Genomic DNA, 23447 nt, shown 5'->3' on the forward strand with positions numbered 1-23447 from the left:
TCTCTTTTGAAAACAAGTGCATGCACGTACTGGCTAATTCAGTTGGCTCTAATTTGTCCCCTGTTACCCCTATATTGTGGAAACTTTAACAAGAGCTTTGTCTGTCTTTTTGTTTTAATATTGTGTGTGTGTGTTTTTTTTTTTTTTTCATTAATATCTAACTACTGGAGAGATCGTTTTGAGGTTGACCAATATTTAGTCAATTGTGTGTCTTTTACCTAATTTTTCAAGCGGTTCCATCTTCGGCGCATCGTTAAACTCATCCCTGCCAAGTGTATGCTTTTCAATTTTTACAATAAAACTTCGGCTGCTTGTAAATCTTTACCCGCTAAAGCTTTATCGAACGTTAGATATTTCCAAACCTCTCCTATATCGAGAAAAATGCCACTTCCACCTGTTCTTGAATCACGTCGTCCCAAAGAATCTCCGGAATTCGACTATTCTACACTTTCCAATTACAAGTCTTTCAAGGTAAAGCATTCACAGTTGGATGTTAGCGTTGATTTCAAAAAGAAAACCATTAGTGGTTCTGTCTCTTACGAGATTGAAAAGGTGAAGAAGGATGAAAACACTATCAAGTTGGATACTTCTTACTTGAAGATCTCTAAAGTCAAAGTGGATGATGAAGACGACGTGAAGTTTAAATTGTTAGAAAGAAAACATCCATTGGGTGCTCAGTTAATTGTTAGTCCATCTTCTTTGCCGGAAATATTCCATTTGTGCTTACAATTTTCGACAACTGCAGACTGTACAGCATTGCAATGGCTTGATGAACACCAAACATCTGGGAAACCGTACGTTTTCTCTCAATTGGAAGCCATCCATGCGAGAAGTCTATTCACATGTTTTGATACCCCAAGTGTAAAATCTACATATCTCGCCAACATCAAGTCTGAATTACCAGTTGTGTTTTCGGGTATCCAAACAGGTTACGATGATTCTACTAAGGTCTACTCTTTCAAGCAAGAAGTACCAATTCCAGCATATTTGATCGGTATCGCATCAGGTGATTTGGCCAGCGCTGATATTGGTCCTCGTTCCAAAGTTTACGTGGAACCTTATCGTTTAAAGGACGCCCAGTGGGAATTTGATGGTGATGTTGAAAAATTCATTACCACTGCTGAAGACATCATTTTCAAATACGAATGGGGCACCTACGACATTTTGGTGAACCCAAACTCATACCCTTATGGTGGAATGGAATCTCCAAACATGACATTTGCCACACCGACTCTAATTGCCCATGATAAGTCGAACATCGACGTTATCGCACATGAATTGGCACATTCATGGTCTGGTAACTTGGTCACAAACTGTTCCTGGGACCATTTCTGGCTAAATGAAGGTTGGACAGTGTATTTAGAAAGAAGAATCACTGGTGCTATTCATGGTGAAGCTACCAGACATTTCAGCTCGTTGATTGGTTGGAATGATTTGGAAGGTTCTATTTCTGCTATGCAGAACCCTGAAAGGTTCAGTTGCTTGGTCCAAAATTTGAAGGATGGTACCGATCCTGATAATGCATTTTCGACAGTCCCTTACGAAAAGGGCTCTAACCTACTATTCTACCTAGAGAATCTGTTAGGAGGTAAAGAGGTATTTGATCCATTTATCAAGCACTACTTTACCAAATTTGCACGTCAATCTCTAGATACATGGCAATTTTTGGATGCTTTGTTCGAGTTCTTCCATGATAAACGCGAGATATTGGAATCTGTGGACTGGCAAACGTGGCTCTTTACCCCTGGTATGCCACCTAAACCAAAGCTAATCACTGACTTGGCGGATGATGTGTATGCATTAGCAAATAAATGGATTGCAAGTGCACAGAAATTCACAGAAAGAGAGCAATTCGAAAAGGAATTCTCCATCAAAGATATCTCGGAGTTTTCTTCCAACCAAATCGTCTTGTTGCTAGACACACTAGTTCAAGGTGGGATGCCAGAAAAGGATACTTTCAAATGGTCCAACTACCCTGAAGCTTCTGAAATCTTCACCGATATCTACGAAGATAAGATCTCCAAGTCCCAAAACGCAGAAGTTATCTTTAGAAACTACAGATTACAAGTGAAATCTCACATCACATCATCATACCCGGAACTAGCGGAGTGGCTAGGTACTGTTGGTAGAATGAAGTTCGTCCGTCCAGGATACCGTTTATTGAACGAAGTGGATCGTGAGTTGGCTATCAAAACGTTCCACAGATTCAGAGACTCATATCATCCCATCTGCAAATCTCTCGTAAAGCAAGATTTGGGCATCTAAATTTCCCTGAATTCTATCCATAGGTGTGTCATCAGTATTATTTAAAAAAACTAAAGTTACACTTTCATACCTCTCTCATCAATATATCGCCATTCAAGGCTGTAGTTCTTTTATATTCCTTTTCACGTGACTTCTCCTTTTTGTACCAAGAATTTCTGCTTATGTGTTGTCATCTTTGAAAAAAAAGTTTGAATCTGGATTTTCGCATTAAATCACATATGGAGATCATTGAAAAGAAGTCTAACATGTTAAATTGAAAAGAGTTTTGGACTGTAACAGCAGCAGATCGAGTGTGAAAATACCCAAGCTTGGCGACCATGAACAACTTTGCTCAGTTATCCGTATGTTTGTTTTTTTCTTTTATGTTTTGGCGTAAGTTTTGATCACACGTTAAACATTTTTGTTTAAGGGTTTAAGACAATGAAATAATATAATTCATTGTATGTTATTTTAAGTTGGCATATTCAGCATACTAACAGTTTTCATCTTGAAATGGAATCTTCTCTCTTTAGCAAATCTCCAGTTTTGCGCAGAACTTGTCTGTGGAACGCATTAAGAGCGAATTTGGTTCTCTACAAAATAGATTGGCGTCGGTACGTCCACCACAGGAATTCTTCGACTTCAAGAGAATTTCCAAACCTCAAAATTTTGGTGAAGTTCAATCGAGAGTGGGCTACAACTTGGGCTATTTTTCAACCAACTATGTCCTGATTATTAGTGCTCTAAGTATTTACACGTTGTTAACCAACTTTTTGTTGTTGACGGTGATTGTTTTCGTGGTCTTTGGGACTATGGGTATTAACAAGCTAAACGGTGCGGATTTGGTCACTCCATTTGGTTCTTTTAAGACTTCTCAGCTTTACACTGGTCTACTATGTGTTGCTGTACCTTTGGGGTTCCTAGCTTCTCCCATCTCTACTTTACTATGGTTGATCGGTGCTTCTATCGTCACAGTGTTTTCCCATGCTTCTTTCATGGAAAAACCGATTGAAACAGTGTTCGAAGAAGAAACCGTTTAAGCAGAAAGTTCATTTCGTTGGCAAACTTATGTCACTCTGCGACTCAGATGATATCGCTCCAGACTACCGTGCTCTGTAAATTTTATTCACAACAGTGATCTCATCTGCCATTTTATAAAATAGTATAAACTCAAATATTTTCTATGTACTAGTATCTTATTCATCTACAACCTTCCAGGAAAAAGAACTCTTTCTTTGAGATCACTACAAATGGATGTTACTGTTCAGTTCTCTGTCAACATCAAGCTTCACATTACCTCATCTCTCTATTTTTTGAGCCCATGCTTTGGGTACTTGACCGGTAAATTCCTTACTTTTACAATACGAAAATAATTCATAGGTACGTAAATACAAATGTGAATCGGTTAATACAACAAGATATATTGTCGACATTAGGAAAGTCACAGAAAAATCTTCAAGGATAGCGTACACTTTCGAATACTTACAATGCAGAATGACAATAAAGAAGAAGTGCCGGCTCTGGCTGTTTTACTAGGCTCAAACGTTAAAAATTGGCCATATTCTGAGGATACATTGGTTCATGCCCTACAATTAAGGTCTCAACAAGAACAAACAAAAAGACAATATTATAAACTAGAGAATGTCAACAAGACTTTAGAGATGTTGAAAACTGCTGTGAGTGCTGGCATTCCAGTAAATCTGATCCCTCAATTATTCAATAGTGACCATTCTGGTATGGAAACCGACCCTGCAGATTTACGTCATATGAATCATTCTAAGGAGCAATCTCCCTTATTAGCGGTCCCTGACAAGCAGATGAAATCGTATAAGTTCCCTCCTGAAAACCAGTCTTTGAGGCCGCCTACAACAGGTGCTGAATTGAAAACTCATCGAAGAACACATTCTCCCGCTAGAATAGGTGCTGAAGCTGTGGCAGCTCTTAACAGTAGTATGGCTCTTAAAGAAAAAGAATTGCATGGTAATGATGATGAAAGGCGGAAAACGATTGGTTCTGAAAGGCATATACATAAGAGAATGATGTCAATGCCCATCTTCAAAAATGAACCAACGACTGGAGTGTTAAACTTTTCGGCTTGGCAAACATATAACGGTCAAAATCTATCAGGGAATCACCCAGGGTCTGGAAGAAAACTCACGACGACGGGCCCTTCATCGTTTCCACATGCAGTAAGGAAACATAGAAGAACACATTCTACAAACTCTGCTTTTGGTGTCATTGATTTGAACTCCATCAATCAGGTTGCTTTTAAACAGTCGAATTCAAGAGGTAGCTCTGCTATTGGAAATAATGTTAATGATCATGGGGATAGTCCCACGTCGGGAAAAAATAATTCAAAGGTAGAAAAAGAATCTGACCCATCCTCCGTTGGAACAAATGACGATGCTTTCGGTGATGATAGTAGCAATGACACCACTATCGATGATATCAAAAAGATCTCACCTTCTCCTCCTCGAACATTATTGAAAGGTCCTAACTATGTGGACAATTTATTAAATACCTGATTGATACTACCGGATTAAAGATGGTTGGAAAATTGATCTATATAAGTGCACTCATTGTACTATTTCTTCTTGTTCTGCTAAATATTCTATTTCGGAGATATTCAATGTTTCCCATTCAACCTCGCCAGTCTCCTCATTCATTCCTGAAATACATTCAAATTCAATGTCTGATTTTGTGATCGATTCAAGCTCTTTCTTTGCTTGAAGTGCTAGTGATTGAATCACATTATCGTTTCCCTGAGAAATGAACCATGCGCAAAGATCATCCAACAGAATTTTATTGTAAACGTAGTAGACATCATGGTATCGGAATAGTTCATGGATATCCAATAACGCTTTTATTACCAAACGTTTCCCTCCAAGTAACAGCTTGATAGCCAACTGCCATGCTTTGATACAGAGGTCATAGTTACGATGCAACGGATAGCTGAGAGCTCTTCTAATACCTGTTACTATGGTACCTTTGATTTGAGAGAAATGTATTAAAGACTCGGATAGAAGAATCTGTTGGTCCAACATTGAGATCTGTGGGGTCAATTTACCGATTGTCCATTGGCTTTCAGTTGTATGTTGTCCCTCATTTTCGATCTGCTCAAAAGTGTAAGAATATAATATTGATAATATCGTTAGATATTGGCTTTTAACGTCATTTATTAAGTACTTCTTTTTAGGAATGTGGTCTTGCATCTGAGTCTGTTCCGCTTCGGTGAACTCCACAGGAAAAGATACATTTCTTTCCTTCGATTCATTGTCTGACCTTTCGAACCACTGCTGATACCTTTCGCAAAGAGGAGGAAGGTACCCAAGCAATCTTTTTATGCCATTAATCTGGATTTCCTCTTCATCGCCCTGTTTTATGGTTATATATTCAGCAGCATAGTACTCTGGATCAAATTTCAAATTTTCCTTCTTCAATCTTTCCTTGACTCTGTTCTCGGGAGAAGTATGTTCAGGATCATCCAATTCGTTAATGTCATTGCCATTTGCAACGGACATAACAATATATCCTGTATAAAGATTATCGAAACCGTATTTCGTTGTTGGTGTATTATCTACTTGAACCTCTTGTTTGATTTCCCAATCAAAATGCTCTCCTTCTTCTCGAATATCAGCAATTGATTCTTTCTCATTACTAATTTCTTGAATCAACGGCCCATCTGTCACTTTAGGTTCATTCTTTGCTGCCAATAATTTGCTAGCGAGATCTAAGTCCTTGAACTCTTTACCTTTAACTGCCTTCAGAATCTTACAATTGATGCTCTCTTGTTTGGAATCATATTCCACTGTATTTAAAGTTTCATCCTCCACCAATTCATCTGATAATCTCAACCTCAAATAATACGGCGACAAATGGAAGATAAACATACAACCATCTATTACAACCTCTACACCAGCACTGTTAAACCTTATGCTTGACACCTTAATTTGTACATAAATGTATTCATCATCCTGAGTGACAGTAAATCTTGGAGTTATCATTAGGAACACTATACCGGTAAAATACGAAACTCCGGTACCAAGTTACTTCTTGTATAGTTTCTGAAATTAATGGGTGGTCAAATTAGCAATTCAGATAGTTATGTTTATAGCAACTAAAAAGGACATATAATCCCATCTCAGTGGCACATACCTTGACCTTTTAGAATTACAGTCATCAGAAATTACTTAGACGATTACAGAAAAGAAAGAAAAATTTCCAACTTTGGATATTTGAAAAGAATTACCAACAGATGAGATGAGATGAGTCGGTTTAGGTTTTACTGTTCCAGACACCATTTAACTGCAAGTGTTGTGCTCCAATTGCTAAATAGCGCCTTTTGTGATGACTATGGGTGAAGTTGAGAAAAAGCCTAGAAGAAGGTTTGTTGGTATCAAAAAAGCTGCAGAAGAAAGTGATCCCTCGGGATCAACCACTGAGCTAGTGAAGAAAATCAAGCCTAAGACTAACATTCGTCATGCTATTAATCAGATACCGCCGGAGCTTTTAAATGACGAAGAGTTAAATGCTGCTATCAAGCTTCTTCCCTCGAACTATAACTTTGAAATACATAAAACTGTATGGAACATTAGAAAGCACAAAGCAAAGCGTGTTGCTATTCAAATGCCTGAAGGGTTGCTCATATACTCTTTGGTGATAAGTGATATTTTGGAGCAGTTCTGTCAGTGTGAGATTGTGGTTATGGGCGATGTTTCTTATGGTGCATGCTGTATTGATGACTATACAGCAAGATCGTTGGATTGTGATTTCATTGTCCATTATGCACATTCCTGCTTAGTTCCGATCGATATTACTACTATCAAGGTACTTTACATCTTTGTCACTATCAATATTGATGAGACACATCTAATAAAGACGTTACAGAAGAACTTCCCAAGAGGTTCACGGATTGCTGCATTCGGAACAATTCAGTTTAATCCAACTATCCATAGTATGAAGGACAAATTGTTGCAGTCGGAGGAACACATGTTATATATCATCCCCCCTCAGATCAAACCACTTTCGAAGGGTGAAGTTCTTGGGTGTACTTCTGAAAGACTAAACAAGGAACAAATAGATGCGATGGTTTATGTTGGGGATGGTAGGTTTCATTTAGAATCGGCCATGATTCATAACCCTGAAATTCCTGCTTTCAGATATGATCCCTATAATAGAAGATTCACCAGAGAACGTTACGATCAGAAGCAATTGGTAGAGGTAAGAGCATCTGCCATTGATAAAGCTCGCAGTTCGAAGAAAGTTGGTTTGATACTTGGCGCGTTAGGTAGACAAGGTAATCTAGCAACAGTTGAAAATCTCGAAACTAAGCTCAAGGCTTCCGGAAGGACTGTAGTAAAGATTATTCTCAGCGAGATTTTCCCACAAAAGCTTGCAATGTTTGATGATATCGATGCCTTTGTTCAAGTTGCCTGCCCAAGGTTGTCCATTGATTGGGGGTATGCTTTCAATAAACCATTACTAACACCGTACGAAACTAACGTGATGCTTGAAAACGACCGGATGTTCAATGAGAAATATTACCCGATGGATTATTATCATATTAACGGATATGGTAGAGGTAAGGTCCCAAACCATGACGACGTAACTATCTAAGTAAATGCATTAATTATATCGAATTACAATCTGGGACATCACATTTGTTTATTTAATTATTTATCTTCAACACCTAGTAGGGTGGAAACTTCGTTAGTCGTAAAGTTTAATGTCGACATTATCATTTCTTCGTCTTCCGGATATATTTTGTTCAAAACGCTTTTGAACACTTTATAGAATTTGATAAAATTTCCGAAACAGGTGGACACAATGTCCTCTTCAACCGCTGGTGGCATCAAATTGAATAATTTTACATCTTGAAAATCAGAAACTGCTAATGGAAGATAGGTGTTCAATTTTTCGTGGATATTGTCGTGAATAACTGCTAATTTCATGATTGGGTTCTCAACCGCCGAAAGATACATGTCGTAATCAAGCTCATCTTGCACAGAAATAATTGGGAAAATCATGTTGAAGAGATTAAAGTACAATTCCATACCCGTTGATTCGAACAGATAGCTATTCATTGTTTCCTTTAACTTGGTAACGCATAATGTATACTGCGTTTCCAGTTTCGAAAAGACGCTTTTGCCGTAATCAGATGAAAAAATGGTGCTGTGAAAGGGACCTAGTTTTGATTTCACGAGATCAAAACTATTAATCTGTACGATAAGTAAATCAATTCTGGCTGACTTTTCCTTTTTAGCTGTGGGGAACCAATTCTGCAAATTCAATACTAAGTTATTATTAATGGGGTCTAAAATCAGCTTATCATACAAATCATCTGTTAATATTCTTGTTTCGTTTTGCTGCTCCAATTTGTTCAAAAGTTGAGAAAGTTTGGACAAATAATCTACAAACCAGTCTGGTGGAAGTAGATCGGCAGCCGCAATTTGATTTTTATCCAAGTCCTTGAGATATGATGTAACACTTGAAACAATTTTGGATCTTGCGAGATTTTCCAGATCATTGAGACTAGTCATTAATTGACTGGATTCATTGATACCATTTTTTACGAGCATCATTTGGTATAAACTCAAACACTGAACGATGTCTAGATTTAGCATCGGGTTATTTTCAAATCGGACAATTTGTTCTAACCTTATTCTGATTGTATTCGCCAATGAGGTAAATATTTCGTTGAGAAGCTTCAGGTGCAAGTCACCAATGAAATCCATATTATCTTTCAAAACTGAGTCGGACGTTACTAATTCTGACTTTAGCTTGAAAGTTGATTTCAAAAATTCTAGTTCGTTAACAATCATGGAGTGCACGTAAGCTAGGACATCACCAAGATATCTGACAGGGTCATGGGCCGATAGTATAATAGGTCTTTGTAACTTTTTATTATCTATATCAAATTGAGACAAAAAGTCGTCTAATAACCTTTTAGACCTTAACCCCACAATTCTGTTCAAGAAATCTTGAAAGAATTGAACGTCATTTGATAAATGAATCAAGCTCGTTTGGAAGTTAGAGAGAGATTCATCGCCAATAGTACGTTCGCCGTACTGCCTTGATAAAGTATCATATTCTTCAATGAAGTTTATGAGATAATTATATATCCGTTTGTTCGATACCGTTAAATTATTATTCATCGTTTTTAATAGTGCCACGCCAGCAGATGTGGTCTTCTCATTGGAGAGTAGATATGTTGCTTTTTCTTTGATAAAGTTGATTTTATTCAGAATCTGAAAGAAGAGGTCATTAATTGTTCCATTCTGTAAATGATCCAGTTCTAATTGCGTTAAAGTCAAGGAATCCCTTAATTTAATTATTACCTGACGTCTTGCCTTCAATTGATCAAGTCTATCTTTGACATGTTCGAATTCAAAATCTATGGATTCCGTTGTATCTTTAAAATTCTGCATAGCATTGTTAATTCTTTCCAAGGGTCCAGAAAGTCTTTTGATTCTTCTTGCAATAGACTGAAAGTTACTCAAAATATCCGAATGGGAGTTGAGCATTGAATTCTCAAGCTTTGAGCGAAGTGATTTTCTGTTTAAAGTTCCAACGAAATCAGAGGCAACCAGTTGGTTGAAGTTAAGTCCCAAATCAGAGTGATTTGCATCAAGGATTTGAAGAGCTCGTTTTGTTTCTGAATCAGATGTGTAACTCGCATAATTGGGAACATTCAATAAGCTGTTAATCTTCTTGGATAAAAGTTGGTTTGTAGTTGTAGGTTTCTCGATGTTATTTGATATAGGAGCTGCGACCTCCTTCGATAAAGAGACGGACGCAGGGCGTATTTCACCGAGGGAAATGCTGGCAAAATGTTTCATCTTGCTGTGAAGATCGGTAAACTCGGTGTCATGCTTGCTGACATTCGGTAGAACGAATTTGGCCTCTTGTTCATCGTCATTCAATCTCAAGCTTGCCAACGAAAGACGTGACGCTGGTTGAGGTAATGCAGCAGACTCGTCCACTACCAGTGCCGGAAAATCTAGAAAGTCCATTACAGATATGAGATCTGCTATTTATAATTGAGTGCAATGATTAGTTAGTATGTCAGAATCCTGATTTCGCGAGTAGTTTAATGTCTCTTTAATACAATTTGTATGACTTTCTATTTCGAAAAATGAAAGATTTAGGTTTTTCGTATTTATTGAATCGGTTTATATATGGTATGTGTGTAATTGAGTATTGTACAATTCAAAACATAAACAAAGTAAAGATTATTATTGTTTGAATCTACCACCAGTGGAGACTACGTACCTAATTAAAATAAGGGACAATAAGCATCTATAGTATGAATGAAAAAAAGTGAGGTATTCTTCAATATCAGAACCTGGTTCTAACAAAGAATAGAATAAAGTAATTTAAGTTGAAAAGGCCACTGTCACGATAAGGTCAGCCTTGTTGAAAACAATGCGTGCGCCGTTTTTCGTTCATGATATTCTTGATTTGAATATTATCTTTTTGGGTCATCTAAGTATGAGTTTCTTATATCATCAAACAAATACTGTATTGGCGGTAAAGTGACATCAGAAGATTTTCTTCTTTCTTCAGCAGCTGGATTCTGCTGAACTATTCCGGTCCATGATTGCGAACGATAGTGACGATTTTGCAGATGGATTTGAGGAACAATCGACGGGTGTCTATATTCATTCCAGGAAGATCTGCGAGAAATATTTAGAAGATCTTGAGCAGTATTCAAGCTATCTCTTTCATCGCTAGTGAGAGTTGAGATGGAATTTGTTGACTTTGGAGAGATTGAAGCAGTGAGGGACGGCGAAATTTCTGTTCTTTGTGAATACCAGTATTCACATTTCTCAGGAAAATCGGGACCAAACAATGGGACTAGTAGATATCTCAAGGGGTAGCAAAATCTCGAACACAACTCTTTAGAAACAGGATATGGCAACCAAGTCCCTTGAATCTTGATATATCCTCCTCTAATTCTCTTCACCATACGTTCAAAGGGAATTTTTGCATCATAGGATTGACCCAATAGCGTTGATAATGTAGGGTTCAACTTATGCCAATGCAAATCGATATAAGTTGAGAAGGATTCTCTTTGAAACCATTTGTTCCATTTTTGTTGGGAGTCTTTTTTACTTGGTTTGTCCAGTTTACCGTATATGACTTGGAACAAGACTTTCTGCAATTCTTTACAACAATGGATGCGGGCAGATTGGTCTTGTTGATATTGTCTATTCGTGGTGCATAAGCATTTCATGATATCTTGGTACAATCTCCAAATACCAGTGAAAAACACATACCCCGTTTCACAATTCCAAATTATGCAATTGTTTGGATTTATGATCAGTGTTTGGTTAATCTTGGCGTTCAATTTAATCATTCTAAATTCTTGATTTTTTGTAATGTTAGAACCTGGTTTATTGGACAGGTTTATAGCAGTCCTCAACTCACGGTCAGAAGAAGATAAATCATCAGGAAAACATGGTTGGTTTGGATCAGTGTCTTCTTGTTCGTCTTCTAATGAAAGAATGTTGTATGGAGTTAATTGCAAATACGGCTGAAAATGAGGGTCAAAAGTCCGTTGTGTCACCGGGTTTCTTGATATATCCGGAATGATATATTCGTTACAAATTAAACTGGTAGATTTTTTCAACTTTCCCAGGCTGCCCGACTTATTACGATGATTCTGTCGCCTTTCGTTGGTATATTTTCCATTATTCTCTTGGCCCAAGGTATGAGATCCTTCCTCATTTATATCACCACTGGATTGCGATTCGAATGATTCAAAAACTGTATTTGTCTTGTATTCCTTCCGGTCGATAGATAACTGTGACTTCAAAGCATGGGGAAATTGCGCCAAACTGGGTCGCATTAGTTCATACACTTCTACAAATAGATATCTTTGGTAATCATCCAACGGATCTGGAGACAACTGAAATGTAGTTCCATCGGTTGGGTATACCCCATATTGATCATTCCCAACAACAGATGGCATGGTGCAATTGTCTATCGAAAGTTGATTATATCAATCGCACCCAGGGCAAGCTAGAAACAAAATATAATTAGGTTGTGGTCAGAACACTAAAGAATCGCAGAAACCAAAAATTAATCTGACAAGGTCAAATTGCAGTCAGTTGTCGTGTCTTTTTTTTTATATTTGATAGTCCTTTATTCACTGTCAATAACACTCTCCAGAAATATAATAGCTGTCTGAAGTGGTAATGATTTTGAGATGAGACAAAAAAAATTCAATATGAAAATAAGGATCCAAGACACTCAATGTGAAAATTAGGGGGATGGTCAATATTGAATATCTGTTTTCCTTCAGATGCCGAATGGTATCACGAAATACCGACAAAAAAAAGGTTGCACTTCACAACTATAGGGATCGGTAGAAAATCTCGAGATTGTGGAACGGCTTTTTCTTAAAAAAAAATTTTCCTGCGTATTTGCCTGAAAAAGAATACGTCCCGTAATTGGATAGGTGCGGCCTTGCGGAGTATTTTTCTCGTCTGTACTTCCTACGTTTGCAATGGTTTAGTCACGAAGCGAGGATCAGTGAGTTATCGATAGCTTGGTAATGCTTCTAATATGTTAATATGTGCAACCAAAGATCCGACCGGGTGAAATATAGTAATTATTCTGCAAACACTCAGTTACCAAAGGAAAGTAGAAATAGGACGAAGGGGTCCTGAATTTATTTAGAAACTGACTTCTTTGCTAAATGTACTTCCAGATTTTTCACAAGCTCCCTGTGTCTCTTCTTATGGACAGTATTAATATAACTATTTCCTCTTTCGCTAACTTGGCTTTCTGGGGCTTCCTCCTGGGCACTGTTGTTTGGTGCAACAAAGGGCAAAACGATGGGAAAAAAAAGCTGAAAAAGGATTCGGAGAAAGTGGGGGCACTAATGTGAACTGACCTTATGTTGATAGCACCGGTTGATCCTATGCCGAGAATGTATAACTAGCGTCGAAATGGATGATGACGATGACCCAGTGAAATCGATTTGTGTATTGACGGGACGTGATCTTCTTTCTTCTTTCTTCTTTAGTTCTTTATTCCGATTATTATCTAAACCCTCAGATACTGGCTAAGTGGATAGATCGACGTGGGGCCCGATTTCGAGGGCCAAAAACCAAAAAAAAAAGTTGCACGTAGTAAACCAAGAACAAAGGGGAAAACACTAAGGTCAAAGTCGTAGCTGTACGATTGGCGATTTCTGATATCGGAAATGATTATCTTATCGGCAACGGTAAATACAATCAGAATCGAACCAAAATATCAAGCGTTGAGAATCCAGAATGAAGTGAGAAAAATTATTGATACTACTAGAACATCAATACCTCGTACGCAAATACCTTAACCTAAACTCTGCGACAAAACTAGTTTCCACTTTTTTGTCGAAAAGTTTCAGTTGTTTTATATCGTTGAAAGATGAGTCTGATGGCAAACACTCAGCCTATGCTTTTGCTTCGTGCCCAAGAGGTTGCATTATTCGACATTCCCCTAAAAAAATTTTCTTTTCTACGTATATTTCCTTTCCCCTGTCTGTTGAAAAGCAAATCAAATGGCTATGGTCGACATAACGATTATATAAGGTTATCGGTAGTTGAGCTTGTACAAACGTTTGTTGTAGATGTCTTTCTAGTCGGAATCTGACGCTCTATATGGGTGTACAAAGAAAACATACTAGCAATAAAATCAATCGGCTTTTCCTCTCTTCGAGGTCTTCTGCTTGAATCTTATTGCTTACACTTTTTTTGGAAAATATTCTACTTCACGCTCAGGTTAAACCTGCGCGGAATGTCCGTAAGGGCCAGACCTATATTGACATATTGTTGGTGAGAACCGCAAATGATATTGATGCATTCAAGCCTGAAACAAATGCGGAGGCATCAAGCATTACAAGTAGGATATGACACCAGAAAACAAAAAAAAAAAATTCTTGGTCTTGCTGTTCGTACCTGTGCTTTTTTCTTGGTATGCTCCTCGAAATTTTTTTTTCTTAGATAATGTGCGCCGTTTTTTGTTGTGGTAATCGGCGATCAAAACCGTTGTTATAGGGAAACGATTTAATACATAGGAACCTAGAGACCGGTTTAAATGGTTTGAAATTTTCTGTGAGTGAAGCGCCTCAGCTATTTCTAGGGAACTCTGATCGATATACGCATCGACAAAGAAAACCGTTACAGTCCACACTTTACCACTGGTATGCTAAGACATCAATGAGATCAAGTTTGTAACTTAGTGTTTGAGGTAAACCTGTTTCACTCCTACGAAAACTGCAACTGTAACAAGCTTTGGCGTTGCTGCTATTTGTTTATTTAAGCATCATACTGGAATTTCCAAGACAGCAATATTGTACGGGTTAGCACACTTCTTACGTACTGCTTACTATGTTGACTATTTGAAAAGAAGAATGAAGTAGTACCGTTTCGAAGATTATTTTTTCTTTGTCACTATACAAATGACATGCTTGTGCCACTGAGCAATGTGATAAAGGGAACTTAGTGTTCCGGTTCTAATGTTTTCTGGTTTTGCAAAAGCTATGAGCTTTAGTTTATAAAAAGAATAGAAGATATTTTAGACCTTAAACTAGCGGTGGCGTAGAGTGTAAGTTTGAACGTTCTATATACGTTTCTATGCGAGTATTTTTTTTTCCTTTACTACGTAAATATCGCTTATGCATTTGATGCCATTTTCATTCTTTTCCGGCTTATTCAAGGCTCGACCGGCCAAATAACGAAAAAAAAAAAAAAAAAAAGCATCAAATATTTATCTTGCTAATACACTGGAGTAACTCAGAGTCTTTCTTAGCTCCACTTGACTAGGTAAGATGAAGTATCTATTCAGTGTAATTGATTATATGACTGTTTTTACTGTACCTGCCTCATTTCGGCTTCTAGGCTACCAAATGTAACGCCTTTGGCCGTTCGGCAGAAAATCAAGATACAACTTTGACTGGGAAATCCTGGGAAATGAGCACTTGACAATTAATTATAGTTCCGTTCCCTAGGAAAGAAGAAAACTACTGGGAAACAGAAGATATAGAAGATGCATACATCAGTATAGGCGATGGCCAGCTATTATCCTTAAACTTTGAACATTATAGTATATGTATTTATATGTAAGATGTGACTGATATTGCACTTTGGTGCAGAAAATTGAAACGATAACTGCAACTTCCTTGATTTTGCTAGTGGTTTATAAATCTATCATTTCCACTTTACCAGAATCAACATTGTATAACAAACCGTAAGTTTCAATTGATTTGTTTTCTAGAGCTTTCTGTACTGTATCGACACTTAGCAAACTTTCGTATTGTTTCTTGACGTTGAGTATCGATAGCAGACGGGACTGTTTCTCTAGATCATTTTGGTATTCTGGTGAGTTAAGTAAAACTTTGTTCTCGTGGATTAAATCATCAATTTCTTGCAAGTATTGATGTAGATGGGAGCATTGCAAACCAGGCAATTCCTTTCTTTGATCCTTCAAACATGTCTTGATACCACCACAGTCAGTATGTCCGCAGATGATGATTTTGTTCACTTTTAAGACGTTGATAGCAAACTCGAGTGTCGCAAGACATGTCAAATCCTCCACATTGACTTTGTTAGCTATATTCTTAAACGTGAAAACCTCACCTGGTAGTACGCCAACAACGTTTTCGTTGTAACGAGAATCAGAACATCCGATAAAGAGAGTGTGAGGGTCCTGCCCTTGACCATTTAGAGTGAACAAGTTTGGATGTTCATTTTGCATTTCAGAACGCCATTTCTCGTTCGCCTTTAGATAATCTTTAATATTGGAGTTGGATTGTAATGTGAACGGGACAAAATCAGAAGCGACAGGTGACATGTTTACGTAGTGTGGTTTTTCTTGTTTGGTCTTATGTGATGACTACTATCACAAAAGTCTAAGTTTCGTTAAACATATTGCAAACCTAGACAGGATCTCATTGTCCAACTCACTTCCTAATGCTTATATATAATAATTCCACAGTTCATTTGTTAGCCCCGAACCTTAAAAAACACTTACATCAACAGTATTCATGGTTTTAGGCTCATCTCAGCAGAATTCAGCATCATTCCCATACTTAACGAGAAATAAAGAAACAATTTCCAATAGAAAAAAAGGTCAACGAAGTGCATTACATCAACATTTCGTAAAAATCCAAAAAGAAAAAAATACACACCACATAGAAACAGTGGGGAGCTGAGACCGGGTGATTCATCACGTTTTATTCGAAACCGATAGAGAGTCACGGCCCGAGCCATGCCTTCAAGTGTCTGTGCGTGGGATAAGAGTTTTGAAAAATGAACAGGAACATTCAACTGGAAAAGACGTCCCGGGATGAATTGAGTCAATATAAGAACTTCGGTTTATCTGGTGGGGATACAGAGAGCCCTGTAGAGGAGAAACCTATCTATAGCCAATGATTGGTGCTACGCTGGAAAAAAAAAGGCTCGAGATAATAGTAATCACAAATTATCACGCTCGAAGTCCCCTTCCTTCTGCAATTGTCTGCAATATTCTTAGTGGCGTCAGTACTGACCGACATCAACAGTATTTTCTTTTTCCGTTTTTCCAACATGATGGAATAGTGATAATTGTTGACGTCAACCTTACACAGAGATGGAACGTGAGATCAGAAAAAAAAAGTTTGTAGGACGGTAAGTGGAGAGAATATCCGGTGCGTTACCCGAATATACGCCAGGTTTAGTTTGCACTAAAAGTGGGAGATGTGAGGAATACGTCTGTATCCGGTTAATCGGAACAATACACTCGCATAAAAATGATTCCAAGCCAACCCAGCTAGGAGGCGGGGGATGCGGCTGTTATTTCGCTGTGGCTACAGGCAGTGAAGGTCGCCACTTTTCGAAGAGAAGTTCTTGAAGTTACAGAAAACACATCATAAATAGGCGGCAATCATGATTATATGAGTGTTTTGGCGTGCGTATCTTTGGTTGATGGAAACGCTGAGAGCATAATTTTGGGCGTTGTCATATTTACGAGTAACACCACTTTCACGTGACTTGCGACTTGGGACTAGACTGGTTTTTTTTTTCCAGTTTTTCCTTTCCGCAAAAGTCAATACTAACCTAGTGACCAAAAGACGGGTAACAACTCTCTTTTGTCCCAATACCAATAATGTAGTATTTCATTTTTAGGGGAGGGCATGGGATTGAAAAAAAAAGGATTCAAGCAAGACATCTCAACTTTTGAGATAACACAAAAACGCGATCTAGGAACTGCGGACAGAAATTTGAAGAAAAATTATATTTACAAGTTCTCGGAGAAGTCACATCTGTTATTGTGTCACTCGAAGGTGACACAATCTAGCTTATTCGATTTCTGTCTGGTTTTTTTTTTCCTGGCTATTTAAATTTCCCATTTTTTTGTGTGATATATCTGCAATTGTTATACTTGTTGCTGTATCAAAAGTATCGATATTAATGAGATCAGTAGGATAGAAACGAAATAAGTTGCCAATATAGTTACTGAAACTTCAATTAGAGTGTCTTGTATCGCTACTGGCTCGAAGATTATTATATTTCTGTGATAGATCAGACATCTAATTTTGCCTTTTTTTTGTTTTGCTTGCATCATGAATAACCCTAATACGATGCTAAGTAAAAGCTCAAGAAAACCGAGAATACCTAAGCACTCACATTATTTTCTGTCCTTCGTTTGCATTTCTTCGTTATTAGCATACTATTTCCTTTTATCACCATTTCAAGCTGGGAATCACAATGCGAATCACAGTATAGAGTGCCCTTTATCAAGGTCATCTCCACTAATTGAAGTGTCAGATTTCAATAGGATATCTGAATTCAAATTGCAACCAATCCCAGTCTCGAAGAACATTTCAAGGAATGATTTCAATAAATGGTTGGAAGAACAAACGGAGATTTCCTTCTATCATATGTTCGAAAACATTTGTCATGCAGAAACATCAGATAAATTTGATAATTGTACTCCTGGTGTTGTCTTTGCGTCTCCTTCCAAGAACAAACCAGATTATTTCTATCATTGGATTAGAGATGGTGCCATCACCATAAACACTTTAATTAATACGTATCTTGATATTGATAGGGAACGGACTCTTGAGACAGTCTTGGATTACGTGAACGCATCTTTGGATTTACAACATAAATCTAATCCCAGTGGGCCAGCTGATGATCCTTTGTTCAGAAATTTGGGAGAACCAAAATATCATGTTGATAACAGCGCTTATGAACTTGTCTGGGGCAGACCACAGAATGATGGCCCACCATTAAGAGCTATTGCATTGTTGAACTTCTTGAACCAGGTAGACGATGGGGAAACCGAGAAATACAATTGGATATTTGATGAGGTAATTGCCTTAGATTTGAAGTTTGTGTTATATAATTGGCATATTCCAACGTATGACCTATGGGAAGAAGTGCGTGCTTATCATTTTTTTACTAGTATGGTTCAATTGAAGGCGCTAGTAGAAGGTAAGAGATATCTTTTAACGTCGGAAGCAAAAGGTGTAAAATTGAGCAAGCAGTTGACTATACTATTGAAGGATATTGAGACTTGTATAGACAAAATTGAGGATTTTATCATCGATGCCAATTCAGGGTTTATAAATCATGAAAAGGGTTACATTGTGGAAACCCCCAGTATTTTGGATGAAAGGTCAGGTTTAGACATTGCTGTGATCATGGCAAGCACCTTGACACATGATGATTCTATAAAAGATATGAACACCGTTTATGATTCCTTCTTGTTTGATATTGATGATCCTTTCATATTGAATCATTTCAATGAACTAATTGAGAGAATGGCAGTACTTTACCCGATCAATCACAACAGACTTAATACAAACATGGGAGTTGCCATTGGGAGATATCCAGAGGATATTTATGATGGAATTGACATCTCTGAAGGTAATCCCTGGTTTATCTCAACGTTAACCTCTGCCGAATTGATTTACAAATTAGTCAATAAAATGTATCACGATGAGAAACCTTTACTCATTGATCCGATATCGAACAAGTTCTGGACTAAATTCTTCGAATTTGGGAATATGAAGGATTCGCTGATCTTGATACCATATAATACATTAGCGTTCAACCAAACGTTGTACACAATATTCAAATACGGTGATTCATTCCTAAGCAAAGTTAACGAGCATGTAAGTAACGACGGATCGATGAGCGAACAGTTCAACAAATATCATGGATACAACCAAGGGGCTCCAAATTTGACATGGTCTTACGGTACTTTCAGCAATGCACTTCGCTGGAGGGAAATTGTCGATCGATTCATCCATCCTATTGCCATATAAGACATGGAATCACTCTTTCGAATAAAATGTAAAGGGGCAAGTTGTTAATGAAAAGTATATAGGTTGAATAAATACTTTGATAATGATAAATTTTAGCTGCTACTTGTATCTGCTTTACTTAACAAAGAAAAGTACTGAATCCTAAGTTCATTGATCGTTGCATTATTGACTATTAAAACATCTATAAAAAAACACAAGCTTAATACGAGAATATTTACATTTATTGACCGTCTCTAAAAAGCTTTTCCAACAGCAGTATGGTTAAACTTGACCGTGTTGCTATTACTCAGGAACTTGTAGACCTACCTTGTTAGCAGTCTTTTGAACTTTTTCCTCTTGTGACATTTTCAATCCTGGATTATATCTTTCGATCAACTGCTCGTATTCACTTTGATTGACAACAAAGGCCGCAATATCTTTCAAATGTTGAAGAGAACGCGGGTCATCTTTCAGCGATAGAACAATATCTTTGAGATGTTTGCTATGGCTGTAAAATAATAGCTCTTTAGATTTCAATGGGTCCTTAGTCTTCAAAATTTCAATTTTTTTTCCAACCGCACTGAGCTGTTTTAATACCTTGCTTCTTGCCATTGCATCTAGGCCCTTCTCCTGCTGTTGTCTCACTAATTGGATCCTATTGTATGTCAATAAGGCTATTTGTTTCTTTGTATCTTGCTGTAGTTGTTGGATTTTATTGTGCTTCGCACTACGGACAAGTGATCTCAATAGTGACTTATATGTCGATAACGTTAGCTCACTCATTGTATGATCCTTAATATATTCTATATTATCACTGCTCTGTGAGATAATGATAAGTGGAGATATCCTATAATGCCTATTATAATATGTCAAGGCAGAGTACTCTCATAACATGCTAGAATCACCAATCTAATACAGAACTCATCGAAACATTTTTCAACAGTCAAATCTCTCTTTAACTGTCGATCCAGATCACGTGAAACCTTTTTCACGTTTCTTCTGTAAATCTGAAGATATATTTCATTCCGGGTAATGATTCGTGTTTTTTTTTTGTCACTTTTCTTTATTTTCCTCTTGTTCGTTTTTTGACTGACTCAATGCCGAGAACGGAACCCAGGTCACATGATCGCGACTGTTATTATACTGCAGCGGGACCGACTTTCCAACTTGAACACAGGGGAATCAAATGTGACCTAAATTTTGTTAGAAATTGGCATGATAAGTATATAAATACAAAATATGGAAATTGTCCAGAGAGATTTAAAAACCTTGAATCACAACCGCTTTCATTTTACATCAACAACTGAAAAGGAACACTGTAAAAGATCAGTGAAGAAAGCCAATTCAATTGCCTGAACAACTAGCGGATCTGCCATTAGTGTTATAACTATCATTTCTATTCGTTTTCTTTTTTTCTAAAGGTTTTGTGTTTATTTTAAATTCCCTTCTCCACTAAGAAACAATATTCCAGATATAATTTGAAGTGCCCTTCTTTTCGAATTATATTAAGCTTAAAACAATAGTCATTATATCAGATCAATAGGTTTTCTCATTTCCGAGTTAATTGCTCTTTTATTTTAACTTAAAACCCCTCATATTCCCGGTATTACATACTAAATTACAAGAACATAGAAAAAAATGTTGAGACAAGGTATTGCTGCTCAAAAAAAGTCCTTCGCTACCCTAGCAGCTGAACAATTGTTGCCAAAGAAGTACGGTGGTCGCTACACTGTAACTTTGATTCCAGGTGATGGTGTTGGTAAGGAAGTGACCGACTCAGTAGTCAAGATCTTCGAAAACGAAAATATTCCAATCGACTGGGAAACTATCGACATTTCTGGTCTAGAAAACACTGAAAATGTACAAAGAGCTGTCGAATCTTTAAAGAGAAACAAGGTTGGTTTGAAAGGTATCTGGCACACTCCAGCCGACCAAACCGGTCATGGCTCATTGAACGTTGCTTTGAGAAAGCAACTGGATATTTTCGCCAATGTCGCCTTGTTCAAATCAATTCCAGGTGTCAAGACTAGATTGAATAACATCGACATGGTTATCATCAGAGAAAACACTGAAGGTGAATACTCTGGTTTAGAACACGAATCTGTTCCAGGTGTCGTTGAATCTTTGAAGATCATGACCAGGGCTAAGTCAGAAAGAATTGCTAGATTCGCCTTTGATTTCGCCTTGAAAAACAACAGAAAGTCGGTCTGCGCTGTTCACAAAGCTAACATCATGAAATTGGGTGATGGTTTGTTCAGAAACACCGTTAATGAAATTGGTGCTAACGAATACCCAGAACTCGATGTCAAGAACATCATCGTTGACAACGCTTCCATGCAAGCTGTTGCCAAGCCACATCAATTCGATGTTTTGGTGACACCAAACTTGTACGGTTCTATCTTGGGTAACATTGGTTCTGCTTTGATCGGTGGTCCCGGTCTAGTCCCAGGTGCTAACTTCGGTAGAGAATACGCTGTCTTTGAACCAGGTTCCAGACATGTTGGTTTGGACATCAAGGGTCAAAACGTTGCTAACCCAACTGCTATGATCTTGTCCTCTACTCTAATGTTGAGACATCTAGGTTTGAACGCTTACGCTGATAGAATTTCCAAAGCTACATATGATGTCATTTCTGAAGGTAAGTCAACAACAAGAGACATCGGTGGTTCAGCCTCCACTTCTGAGTTCACCAACGCTGTTATCGAGAAGTTAGCCAAGTTATGATCACATCAAGGAAATTATGACATCTTTTTATCCACACAAAACAAATAAAAGAAATTTGATCCTTATAATATCCTTCTCTACCTCCTAGAAAACATGTTTTCTTTACCGTCCTGTCCCTCTGAATGAAGACAGTCACTTCCAACAAACATATACAATCTTCAAGATCAAATCAATAGATGATTATTTACTAAATTCCATTACGTAACTTTTTAAATCATATATACAATCACGACGACGTTCAATTCTTTTGATACAGCATCAAGTAAAAAACACAATCCTTAAGTTTCTTCCCTGACCATAGTAAATACAACGATTATATATATAGCAGTTTACTAGTGGTGGTTGATGCTCCCTTCCAATGTGTTTAGTGTTCTTTTGGATGTAGTGATCGCTTTCACATTGCAGCAGTTCTCGAGTGAAAAAATCATGTCTATTGTGAGTCAACATTAGTGAATAAATGGAACTGCTTAAATTTCCCTGACACCTAACTAAGTAAGCTATCAGCTAATAGTGCATATCGAAAGAAGATGGATACAAAGTAAATGCTTCTATTTCGGACCGAAAAGGTAACATCAGGCCCCTTCCATACATCTCATCTATGTGCCTAATATGTCCTGGTTTTTGACATTTCTCGAATTCGAGAACAATAAAAAACAGTACACACAAATACAGCAGGCTTACATAATAGAAAAGACTGACAGCTTTGTAAAAGTTGGAATATTACAGCAGCCATCTCTACGATGGCATCTCGAAGAAACAGCAAGCAGTAAGAATGAGCTAATGGATACAGCAACCCAGTATCCTGCTCTGCCAAGTTCGGATTAGGCAATGATATGCTATGCTATGCAATATCATGTCATGTGACGGGTGACAATCGAACTATTTTCTTTACCAAGAAAACCACTTTTTCCAGGAAATGCGCTTTAGTGGTTCTATCCGAAGACAAAATGTTGCCATCCTGTAGCCTGAATGACACTGATACATAGCAGGGCATATATTAATCTTGATTCTCCTCTGAGACAAACAGTATATTTATAATCATCTGTATCTTAGTGTCACAGCGTGCCACACAGACATAAGTTACGTATTATTGCGATGTAGGAAATAAAATGGAAAATGAGATTTTTCCATTAGAACCGATCTAACGTCCATTTTGATTGGGTATTATTCTGAGCTTCATTCTCCGAACGATCAACCGGTG

At 37.6% G+C, this 23447-nt stretch overlaps 11 protein-coding genes across 11 annotated transcripts; 6 read left to right on the forward strand and 5 right to left on the reverse strand.

The window, feature by feature from the left end:
• Positions 1 to 276: 276 nt before the first annotated feature.
• On the forward strand, positions 277 to 2265 carry LAP2 (bifunctional aminopeptidase/epoxide hydrolase; the record flags this gene model as incomplete). The annotated part of the gene is made up of 1 exon (XM_455256.1): positions 277 to 2265. One exon carries the CDS (start codon positions 277 to 279, stop codon positions 2263 to 2265), a length of 1989 nt encoding a protein of 662 aa, XP_455256.1.
• A 317-nt stretch (positions 2266 to 2582) lies between these two features.
• On the forward strand, positions 2583 to 3284 carry YIP3 (Yip3p; the record flags this gene model as incomplete). The annotated part of the gene is made up of 2 exons (XM_455257.1): positions 2583 to 2606; positions 2778 to 3284. 2 exons carry the CDS (start codon positions 2583 to 2585, stop codon positions 3282 to 3284), a joined length of 531 nt encoding a protein of 176 aa, XP_455257.1.
• A 447-nt stretch (positions 3285 to 3731) lies between these two features.
• On the forward strand, positions 3732 to 4769 carry BOP3 (Bop3p; the record flags this gene model as incomplete). The annotated part of the gene is made up of 1 exon (XM_455258.1): positions 3732 to 4769. One exon carries the CDS (start codon positions 3732 to 3734, stop codon positions 4767 to 4769), a length of 1038 nt encoding a protein of 345 aa, XP_455258.1.
• Positions 4770 to 4820: 51 nt separating this feature from the next.
• Positions 4821 to 6248, reverse strand: SHQ1 (Hsp90 cochaperone SHQ1; the record flags this gene model as incomplete). The annotated part of the gene is made up of 1 exon (XM_455259.1): positions 4821 to 6248. One exon carries the CDS (start codon positions 6246 to 6248, stop codon positions 4821 to 4823), a length of 1428 nt encoding a protein of 475 aa, XP_455259.1.
• Positions 6249 to 6591: 343 nt separating this feature from the next.
• Positions 6592 to 7860, forward strand: DPH1 (2-(3-amino-3-carboxypropyl)histidine synthase; the record flags this gene model as incomplete). The annotated part of the gene is made up of 1 exon (XM_455260.1): positions 6592 to 7860. One exon carries the CDS (start codon positions 6592 to 6594, stop codon positions 7858 to 7860), a length of 1269 nt encoding a protein of 422 aa, XP_455260.1.
• A 56-nt stretch (positions 7861 to 7916) lies between these two features.
• On the reverse strand, positions 7917 to 10256 carry COG6 (Golgi transport complex subunit COG6; the record flags this gene model as incomplete). The annotated part of the gene is made up of 1 exon (XM_455261.1): positions 7917 to 10256. One exon carries the CDS (start codon positions 10254 to 10256, stop codon positions 7917 to 7919), a length of 2340 nt encoding a protein of 779 aa, XP_455261.1.
• Positions 10257 to 10711: 455 nt separating this feature from the next.
• Positions 10712 to 12217, reverse strand: XBP1 (Xbp1p; the record flags this gene model as incomplete). Its single annotated transcript, XM_455262.1, has 1 exon — positions 10712 to 12217. The coding sequence occupies one exon, from the start codon at positions 12215 to 12217 to the stop codon at positions 10712 to 10714; it is 1506 nt and encodes a 501-aa protein (XP_455262.1).
• A 3212-nt stretch (positions 12218 to 15429) lies between these two features.
• NCE103 (carbonate dehydratase NCE103) lies at positions 15430 to 16083 on the reverse strand (the record flags this gene model as incomplete). Its single annotated transcript, XM_455263.1, has 1 exon — positions 15430 to 16083. One exon carries the CDS (start codon positions 16081 to 16083, stop codon positions 15430 to 15432), a length of 654 nt encoding a protein of 217 aa, XP_455263.1.
• Positions 16084 to 17833: 1750 nt separating this feature from the next.
• SGA1 (glucan 1,4-alpha-glucosidase) lies at positions 17834 to 19543 on the forward strand (the record flags this gene model as incomplete). The annotated part of the gene is made up of 1 exon (XM_455264.1): positions 17834 to 19543. One exon carries the CDS (start codon positions 17834 to 17836, stop codon positions 19541 to 19543), a length of 1710 nt encoding a protein of 569 aa, XP_455264.1.
• A 282-nt stretch (positions 19544 to 19825) lies between these two features.
• On the reverse strand, positions 19826 to 20305 carry FMC1 (Fmc1p; the record flags this gene model as incomplete). The annotated part of the gene is made up of 1 exon (XM_455265.1): positions 19826 to 20305. The coding sequence occupies one exon, from the start codon at positions 20303 to 20305 to the stop codon at positions 19826 to 19828; it is 480 nt and encodes a 159-aa protein (XP_455265.1).
• Positions 20306 to 21160: 855 nt separating this feature from the next.
• IDH1 (isocitrate dehydrogenase (NAD(+)) IDH1) lies at positions 21161 to 22246 on the forward strand (the record flags this gene model as incomplete). The annotated part of the gene is made up of 1 exon (XM_455266.1): positions 21161 to 22246. One exon carries the CDS (start codon positions 21161 to 21163, stop codon positions 22244 to 22246), a length of 1086 nt encoding a protein of 361 aa, XP_455266.1.
• Positions 22247 to 23447: the final 1201 nt, after the last annotated feature.

Source organism: Kluyveromyces lactis (assembly GCF_000002515.2).
Source record: "Kluyveromyces lactis strain NRRL Y-1140 chromosome F complete sequence".
Classification (NCBI taxonomy): domain Eukaryota; kingdom Fungi; phylum Ascomycota; class Saccharomycetes; order Saccharomycetales; family Saccharomycetaceae; genus Kluyveromyces; species Kluyveromyces lactis.